General features: G+C 45.4%; 1 protein-coding gene across 4 annotated transcripts in view; it reads left to right on the forward strand.

The window, feature by feature from the left end:
* Nucleotides 1-9,987, forward strand: part of AK8 (adenylate kinase 8) — a 63,662-nt gene that overhangs the window by 52,503 nt on the left and 1,172 nt on the right. For all 4 annotated transcript variants that reach the window (XM_008642190.2, XM_017745672.1, XM_017745671.1 and 1 more), the window contains one exon: nt 8,452-8,532. In XM_008642190.2, the coding sequence (XP_008640412.1) occupies nt 8,452-8,532 (81 nt within the window). The remainder of the gene's footprint in view (nt 1-8,451; nt 8,533-9,987) is intronic.

Genomic DNA, 9,987 nt, shown 5'->3' on the forward strand with positions numbered 1-9,987 from the left:
CCCATCAAATCAACTAACACTTCCTTTAATTGGTTCATGAATTATACAGCTCGGCTGCATTATAATTTAATCACCAGTAAACATTCCTGGGGCCTGCTGTAAAGTGTATAGCGCTCATTAATTCCTTAATTTCAGCAGATGGAAGGGGAGATCGGATGAACGGTGGCAGTACAGAGCGCCTTGGGCAATGGAAGAAGGAAAAAAAGGTGGGGGGCCGTTTAGATTTTTTAAGGGCTGTCAGAAACTCAATCTGTGAGCTGTCAGCAGCCTGGACCCGCTCCCCCCCCGCCTCTCTCCCTGCCTTCACCCCACCTACCGCTGCAAGTGACTGACGGATTCATATGGAGCCTTGTCAAGCCGTCTTTAAACATCAAGCCAGCGGGTAAACCAAGCCCAATGTAAATTAATTCTTGTCTTACGGGCCCCCCTTTCTCTGTCCCCATGAATATTTCATGGCTGGCAGCATAAATATTAATTCTAATAGCTCTGCACAGTGGTTATTATTTCTGTTTTATGACAAATATTCATAAAATATTCAGGACCCTTTTTTAGAACATTTACACACTTGATTGTGAAATTTTCCAGCTTCCTGGGGACACAGTAAACATATTGGGGTTCTCTTGATGGACTTTTTTCTCTCTTAATTAATACTACGCCACATTAATATTTAATCAGATTTAGTTTTCCTTTCCCCAGAAGTGAACCCTATTACATTTGAGGATTTATTTGACAGTATTTAAAGAGGGAATTTTTATTCCCTATTATGAAATTGGTTTCCTTTGACACATATATAAAATGACACATTATAATCCATTCTTTTATTCCCTCCCCTTGCCCCCAAATCATACACTTTTTTGGTGTCAGTTCTTTTATTTATTTTTACGTACCAAATATCTTACTAACGACAAAAGTTAGTGTTTAAATCTTGGGGGTGGGGGTTAAACATCATTTACTCTAAATTTGATTCCGTTTATTTAATAAGGACAAAAAGTATGGGCTTCCTTGTTAGGAGCAGGAGGTGCTGGAGCAAAGCTGCAGACAGGTAGCAAAGGCATCAGTCCTGAGATGAGTTTGCTGGTGCTTAACCCTGGAGTTGTTGCTCTGCTCCAGATTTGCTTTGCAGAATCTAATTATTGCAGGGCAGGGTTGCAGGGATCTGAGGAAACACGCCTGCATTTGGGGGAGAGGGCTCAGGTTCCTGACCTCAGGCCTCTGGGGCTGCAGAGGCTGTGGATTATCTGAGAAGGGGTTTGATTAACCTTGTGCAGGGCAGAAATCGTGCCAGCCACACTTCTCTAAAGCACTGCTGGCTGCCATCTTATTCTGTGATTCATAAAGCACCGCTGGAATGAACTCCAGGGGGAATGCAAAGATGCTGGAATAACAGCTGAGAATAAGGAGGAGGCAAAGAATAGAAATGAGGGGAGAAATGTAAAGCAGTTTTGAATGGAGGTATTAATGCATCCAAGCTACTTATTACACATGGAAAGAGTTAATGTTGCCTCCTCAAAAGAAGCTTTAAAAATGCATCGAAGCCACTCCTACAAAGGCATTTGCTGTGTCTCTGTGTGCCTTTCACTGTGCTCTGTAAGGTTTGCACAGACCCGAGTCCTGCAGACCACTGGAAGGGCTCTGGCTGCCCAAAGGCCTGGAGTTCCTTGCTGCTGTGAATCCATGGAGCTGCTTTGCTTTATCCCAGCTCCAGACCCAGCCCATTGTTCTGCCAGACAGGCACCAGTGCCTGTTCCCCCTGTGTGAGCTGGTGTGGCACCTGCTGGGACGCTGCTGAGCCACCGGGCTGGTGGGGTGGGACACGGGAGGGACCCTGTCACCTCGGCTGTCTGCACTGGTGCAGCCCAGCTCATCCAGCTGCGGGTGGAAAACATCTACCAGAGTCATTACTCTGCACTGCTGGTGAAGGGAAGGAACATCTGCAGCCATGAAGGATGTTGTTCATCTCACAGCCCTGGCCAGCAGCCATGTCCTGGGAATAGTGCCCCACTTAGCTGCCTTTTGTAGTTATTCGACAGAAATGCATCCATTTGAAAAGATCCAGTGTCTGGAAATAGCTTGTCATTGCATGAATCACTGTAAGAGCTCGATGAGCAAAACACTTGTGCTGATTAACCTGTGTTTTAGTGTTTATGCAATGTATTTTCCCTTATGGTTGAAGCCTAGAGGGTGAAATTGCTTCCCAAAATAGAATCAAGCATCGTTCATCAGAAGATATCCCAGAGTTTGAGAGAAATCAGTGAATAAAACCTCCCAACAGCTCCTTCCATAAATAAGAGATAAGGATCATTTTATCCATTGCAGAGACATGCAAGAGGAGTATTTAGGGTAGGGAATAAACTGTGATTCATGTCCAATCAGTGGTGCAGCCTCAGCAGGGCCGTTGTAGTGTGGTTACCCATGGGCAAAGCACCTGGTGAGAGCTGCAGTGACCCCTGAACAAGGCTGGGAGAAGGTAGATGGGATCTGTGTAACCAGGTTTAATTTTTAAGAGGGGATTTGGGGTTGCAGAATGTAACTGTGGAGATATAACGTGCTTGGGATCCTGTGTCTGGGCCATGGTGCTTGAGAGGAGGCTTAGCCAAGGTTTCAGGTTCAAGGTGTCTTTATACCCTGGGGAAGGGGACATTATTTAGGGGAACTGATTAATCCAAGTCAGTATCTCTGGCTGGAAAGTCAACAGAGACAAAATGATCAGGGTTTTAGCTGGAATTAGGCACTGGGACTCAAATCTGAACCTCCTTGTACCTATCAAGTTGGACCACTAACTTGATTTGTCATGTTGTTGTGATCACTCAGTGGTGCTACCCAAGGAAAAGACCTTTTTGCAATGCAGATGTTTTTTGTACCGTGACCAAAGCTGCCATCCCACTCCTGTCTGGCTTGTAGAATCCAGAAGTTTGTACAGTTTTGTGCACTTTTGGAAACTTTTAAAACCAAAGAATGTGGTCAGTTTTAACAATGAGAGTCTTAGAGTTTGCCTGAATTCAGGACAGTTTCTAGGGATGGTTTTGTCCCTCTGCCAGTTCAGTCCGTGATGCCCCCCAAGGCTTTTCCATGCATTTGTGAGAACTCTGTGATTCCCTTCCCCGCCTGCTTTGGCTGCTCTGTGAACCAGAGGGATGAGCTTGTGTTTGTGCCAGGGATCACACAAGGATTGTACCTGTGGTGGCCTTTTAGGACCTACAGCATCCTTCCACTTCAATGGCCTCATCTCTCCCTCAGCTTTATATTTCAATTACAGAACTCACAGCCAGTGCATTGGCAGAACAGAGTCCTCCAGGAGAGTTGTTTTCCATGGGGAACTGTGCCATAGCATCAGGAACACTGTTGATGTCTCCATATGGAGTAAGATGTTCTGTGCCTTATGAAAGGCACAATTATTTCTAGCCTTGAATTTGACATTTTCTATTTGTCTGCCTGGAAGAGGAGGTAACTTTGTGTCTCTTCCTCTCTCTTTCTTCCACTCTCTCCTTCCTGATCTCTTTGCTCTGATTGAGCTGAGGGTCTGTCAAAGTTCTGCCAGCAAAGTTTGCTGTAACTTTGAGATCACACAGGCATCTGATCTTCACATTCTTTTTTATTTTAAAGCAGACTGATGTGGTACGTTGTAAACTGCCAGGAGCACTTGCTAATTTAGTAGTTAATGACAGTCACAGAGAGTGTTTTTCTTGCCCCTGGAGAGGTTTTAGACACAGCTGGGGTAGATTTGCCACTATCAATTATGCACAATTTTAAACAAGAATTGGCCAGCAGGGGCCTCTTTTTTTTTGCAGAGTGCAGAGCGTGAAGAATGGGAATATGGCAGCTGGTACCTGCCTGCGACAGAGAAGATATATAGGAGTCAAGAAAATAAGGGAAAGATTAATAGCTTACTATTTTTAAAGTTGCAGTTTCAACTCAAAAGTTTAAAAGCTGCATTAAAAGTGGCCCAGTGTTGGCTGGTGGTGTATTTTTGTTTTAATTCAAGCATCCTAACTTTGTTGCAAAGCTTGATCAGGCCCTGGTATAGCCACAAGCAAGTCAGTAGTGCCTGTTTTTAAAAGCCAGGTAGAGATCAGGATCCTGTCTCAGATATCCTGTTGTGTTGTCTTCACATCCTTAAATGAAAACAAGGGATGAATTTGATTTACTGGTATAGATCTAATTTCACAGACAATAGTTCTATAAAAAGGGCTTGGCTTCGGGCTCCACTCCACCAGTGTCAATCCAGAGCAACTCCAAGTAATGGGAAATGCCAAGGATGAGAATCTGACCCCAGTAAATAGCTCAGGTCTAGAACAGCCAACATCTGGATCCATCTAGGTCAGCCTCATAAAGCAGCTGTGCTTAAATGACAGGACCTGGCTCACAGGCAGAGCTTCAGTTCTCTAGAGATGTGAAGGCAGCTGGCAGGGCAGTGCAGCCATCCTGGAAAGGGACTGTCCTTAGCATTCCTTATTCCCTAGCACAGGGATTCCAGGATTCAGGCACACAGCACCTGCTTCTCTTACAGCAACACTCCTAATTTTTCCCTCACAGGTGTTTGAATTCAGTGTCGTTATAGCCAGAAAACAGGAAAACCACCACCAAATAAATTCTTGTGAGGACAGCACTGAGCACTGCCAGTTGTTAATAACTTGGATTAAGTGGGTTGGTTGCCATCTGGAACAAATGCAGCTCAGGATTAGCCGAATGCTGTTGTGTAGGTCACATATCCTTCCTTCACTTATGTCATGGTTGGGACACATTTTTCCAAAAAAAATGCTGTCTCAGATCTGGAGTGAAATAACACCTCTGCCACCCCTGCTCTTCCCTCTCCTCTATCCATTTGCCAAGGGGAGCATCAGGATGCCCTGGTGACCTCCAGGCTCTTCGATGACACTGGCTGAATAGCCAGAAGGCAGAAGTGGCTGGAATACTCTTTTGGAATGCCAGATGGCTGGTAGGAAAATGGCGTTATATTCCAGCTGTTAGGGCTGGAACACATTTCATCACCATCCAAAGGCAGCAAGTTCTCATTTGACTGGGTACACAGTGAAGGTGTCATCATCATTATTAATTTGTTGGAATTTAATCTCTCTAATGTATCTGGAAGCTGCACTAGATTAGATAAGTGATGTCAAGTACAGTGAGGGAGAGGCAGGATTCTGACACACAGATTTTTTTGTGCCTTTTAACATTTGTGTTCACAGTTTTATTATCTGTAAAAGCTGACAGGACTGGACCTTTTCCCACATCTCTCTCCTGGGAGATGGAACAAAGGAGAGAGGACAGAGCTGTGCTTAGGAATCCCTTGGTTTCACTCGATGGGAGTCAGAGTTTGTCCTCAGAGAGCTCAGAGGCTGCACCAAGTTTTCCCCACAGTCTCCAGCCAATGCCAGTGATTTTTGGTTGCCCGTAGGTGGATTCTGACCCTGTGGCACAGGAGTGAGGATTGCTGGTGCCCCTCTGCCCAGCCCTCCCCTCACCTTGCTGCTGACTGGCACCACTCCCCTCCTGCAGCTGAACTGGGAGCTCTGGAAGAGGAGCTGTGCTGGATGCTAATCCAGCAGGGTAATGTCGTGTACTTTGATATGAGGCTGTGTTTCCTCGCCTCCCTGTCTACCAATTCTGATGACATCTGTTTCATATTTCCCCTTGATAGGACTTGTGACACATTACAACATACAAAGCCTGGCTGATTCCTAAAGTGAGCTTTACAGAGGATGCATTTATGTGAGGAAACCATGCTCGCTGTGTGGAAGGGGCCAAGCTCTGCTTGGAGAGGAATCCAGTGCTTGCAGGGAGTTGTTCCAGTTACTGCTGGATCAAGGTCATGGGTGCAGCCCTCTGTGTTGTGAGGATTTCTGAGAGAAATCCAATAAATGTGTTACCTGGGCAGTTGGAGGGTCAAGTTTGTTATGTGATCAGAGTCACAGCAGCCTGAGAGAGGGACAGAGGCCAAATGTTACTCAGAAATACCTTGAGGAGCTACAGGAGATGTATCAGATAGCCAAGGCTAACACTCCCCAGCCTGCATCCATGTAAATAGGCTTTACTCATGTGAGTAAACCTCCTGGGGTGGCATAATAGACTGTGTGGGGTATGTGTCTCCTTCAAAATGGTAATAAAGCTTTCTAATTGGAAGTATTTTAAGTCTAGACTGTAGTTCTGTCAGTGGTTTTCCCCTTCATCTTTTTTTTCCCTGCTTTTGAACAATTTTAAACTGACAGCCCTGGGGAGTGTTTTCTCTTATCTATGGGAGATGTGTGGAGTGGCAGGGTAAGGCATCCCACCTTCCACTGGAAGGACCCTTGGATTGGGAGTTTGCGCTGCTCTGCAGTGAATTCTGTGTGTGCTGTTACACAATGCATGTGGGGGAAAAAAAATCCATATTAGCAGGGATGTCTGCACCCTCCCACTTCTTCCCCCTACACTCCTCTGTAATGGTGACACCAGACTGGATAATAAGCAGCATCTTGTTTCAAAAAGAAGAGAGTCTCAGACAAGGCTTTCAGAGTTCATTTTGTTGGCAGCTTTTTAAGTGGAGTTTTTTAGGCTCTTCTGTTTCAAATACCATAATACTTTTTGTGTTCCTAACTATGAATTACGACAAGCTTTCTTGATATGCCAGGTTATCCTTCAGTGGGTTTGTTTATCTCAGGATATAATAGGAAGCCGTATCAATTATCATGACTGTATAAATGTTGTTCCTCTCTACTAGAATATTCATCTTGAGACATATCATCAGATGTTACCTGTTCTGACAATCACGTTTTTGTGCCATTGTTGGGCAACAGAAACAAAGAAAAACAAAATGTTAAGAGTGTAAGGGATAAAAGAGCGTTGAAACTGTTGTTCTTTTCCTGTCTTTGGAATCTCCAAGATCTTGAATGTTTTATTCCTGGCTGTTATTTTGTTACCACAGTGTGAATAGAAGTCATTATCTGTAAACATTTGAAAAGAGAGATGATTTTCATAACTTTAAATCCTACAAAGGATTCTAGTAATCTGCTATGTGCATGCCAAGGTAAAGCTCAGCCTTTCATCTGGTCTGATCCCACCCAGTCAGTGTAAAATGTTCCTTTGGTGAATGTCTAAACCACGCAGTATCTCCTGTGAGAAGCAGACAAAAATGAAAACAGGAAGCCTGGCCTTGAAGGCAGCAGCAGGAGAAGGTGTGTTGTACAGAAAGATGTATTTACAGCCTTCAGGTTGTGCTTCGTTGGGAAAAATTATTTTCATAGGTTCAAAGGGAAGCCTTATTTTTTATTTTGTTCTGAGCTAATTGTTAAATGTGGTCTTTGTGCAGATCTGCTCTGCCTCAAATAGCTGGGGAACAGGGGACTTGTGTCTGCTCAAGATCAGCAGTTTGTCAAGATTCTTCTGCTGAAAAGCTTTTGAACACGAATATAAAATGAACAGGACCATTATAATGAACCAAAAGGACAGGGAATCAATGTGAGATGGGCACAACAGTTTGTGTGCAGCAGTGGGATGTGTCTGGGTGCATGTGGGGCATGTTGTTTTCTGGCTCTGCATCCTTCATCCATGTCAGGGCATCTGTGTCACCTGTGTGAAGTGGGTTGGCAAGTCCTGCTCCATCCCCCGGTGAAAAGCTGTTCCTGGTGTGGAACCCACCCCAGTGACACCGTGGGGCTGCCTCTCTCAGATGCTGAGCAGCTCTCACTCGCTCAGGCTCAATGGGAATTGCAGATTCTGATCTTCAAATGAAGCATTCAGCATTAATATTTCCTTTCAGCAGTGTCACCAGCAAGGCCCAGCCGTGCTGAGCTGCTCCCCATGCCCTGGCAGTGCTGGTGGAAGGGACAGGGAATTGCCAGCAGCATCATGGGGTTTGTGTTCTGTCTTACCACTCATCCTGCTTTGAAGGACGCAGGGCAGGAGTGGGAGAGCAGAGGACTCACCCTGGGGGGAGACAAGGGCAAAAGGAGTGGAAGTGGACTGAAACAGCAAGAGGAAAATCCCTCTCATGGGCACTGGAGGAATGCATAATTCTGGCAGAAAAGCTCTTTCTCTGTCCCTGACAGGAACAGCAGAGTTTTTTATTTACCTTTTGGGGCATGTCATTGTGATTCTGTTCGCTGGTTGGGTTGGGAAGTGGATTCAGAGGAGTTCAGAGGGAAGTGCTGGGTGGAGAGGGGGCTGGGACAGACTGAGAGAGGCTCCAGCTGCAATTCCCCCACCGGTGTCCCCCCACAGTGTGTTGTCAGAGCACACAGCACTCACAGTCCCTGTGTCTGAGATCTCCTGCCTTGCTGAGCCTGGAGACCAAACAAAACCTGAGGAGAAGCCACAGAGAAATCCCGTGCTCGTGTTTGTGACACTGCAGGTTTGGGGGGGGGCGGACTTCCACTGCCACAACTGCTCTTCGTTTGGGTAAGGATTAACACCCTCTGAAGGTCACAAGTGATGTTCTCAGGATGTTAATGCACTTAATTGTTGTGTTCTCCACAGGGTGTTTTTCTTTAATCTCCCCTATGAGTCCATCATGGAGCGCCTGTCCCAGCGGAGGATTGATCCCGTCACTGGGGAGAGGTGAGCACTCCTGGCTCGTGTGTAACATTTTTCTGACTGTCAGGGAGATGAAAGCACCAAATAGACTTCTTAGAAATCTAAGGAGCTCAGCAATACTGTACTCCTGCTTAGGGACTCCTTAAAAGAAAACTTCAAACTTTCATTGCTCCTGAAGCACCAGCCCACCTTCCTGCTGCAGCAGCTCCTCAGAACAGGGGGGTTTTAAATCCTGGTGCCTGAAATCTACAGCGGCAAACAGCTCAGCTCTAACATTTTAATGGTAACTGAATTGATTGGTAAAATAAGGCTGAGGGAAGATGTCTAAAACCTAGCCTAAATGCAGATGGTTTTCGGACATTCCCATGGGAATTTTGAAGGGTTCCCAGCTGGGGAAAATGGAAAACTTGCTGCATTTTACTTCCTGTGATGGTCCTGTCTGCTGGGAGATATTAACACATTTCCTGCTCAGTAGAGCAAACTCATTTGAGTCACTGAGTCACTGTAAGGTTGGTTCATCTCATTGGTATCACATCCCCTTGTCTCACCAGTGACCTTCAGCTTTCCTGCCTTCTCCACCCGATTTCCAGGGAATAAGTCACAAATAAATTTATCTTCCCAAATACCTGCTGGAGTTGGCATGTGTTCACAACTTCACTTGTGGTCTGGTCTTATGATTCCCCTCACTTAAATTTTAAACCCTTCTTTTGCTTTCCTAAAGGCTGAACACATCCTATTGCATCAAAGACAAATCCTGAACCCTCAAAGATTAAGGCCATAAAGAATGGATTTGTCCCAAAGTGGTGGATGATTATTCAGACATCTCACTCGAGGTGCAGCATTAACTTGTGACAGCAGCAGTGATTTGCTGTAACTGCTCTCTTTGCTTTAGTAATGAGCAATGTGGTTGTTCAGCAGAAAGGAACAGGCTGAAGCAAATCATTCCCACATCTTTGCATTTCTTATCATTAGGATTAGGCTGTTCAGTATCTGCTCCAGTTCACACGCTTCCCTCTCACACTCTGGGGTTTATTCCTCACAAATTCTCCGTGAATTGAATTGTTTTAGGTGCTGTGTCTAATCCTTGGCACCGTGTAAAGCCTGCCCCTCTGGCTGCAGGGCAGAGCAGGGAGTGGCCTTCAGCTGTGCCCTAAATCATTCCCATGTGGAATGAACTCCGTGTCCACATGGTTGGATGCAGCTCTGCAGAGACCCAAATTCTGCTTCCCTCCTTGGTTTTGCATCTATCCCAAAAAGTTTCAGAAAATTTGGCTGTACAGGAAGAGGCATAAACTGGTTTTGTGTTGAGGCAGAGGAGACATTTACTCAGGATTGCCAGTTCTAACAGGGAATTTAAACACTTGATTGCAAAGGAACTTTTAGAGATTGATGGGAGCCTTTGGCAATGCAGGGACATCATCAGAATTCCTTTGGTGTCAGGTGAGCTGGGCTGTGGCACTGCTACAGGACTCTGAGCAA

The sequence above is a fragment of the Corvus brachyrhynchos genome, unplaced genomic scaffold (assembly GCF_000691975.1).
Source record: "Corvus brachyrhynchos isolate BGI_N302 unplaced genomic scaffold, ASM69197v1 scaffold59, whole genome shotgun sequence".
Taxonomy (NCBI): Eukaryota; Metazoa; Chordata; class Aves; order Passeriformes; family Corvidae; genus Corvus; species Corvus brachyrhynchos.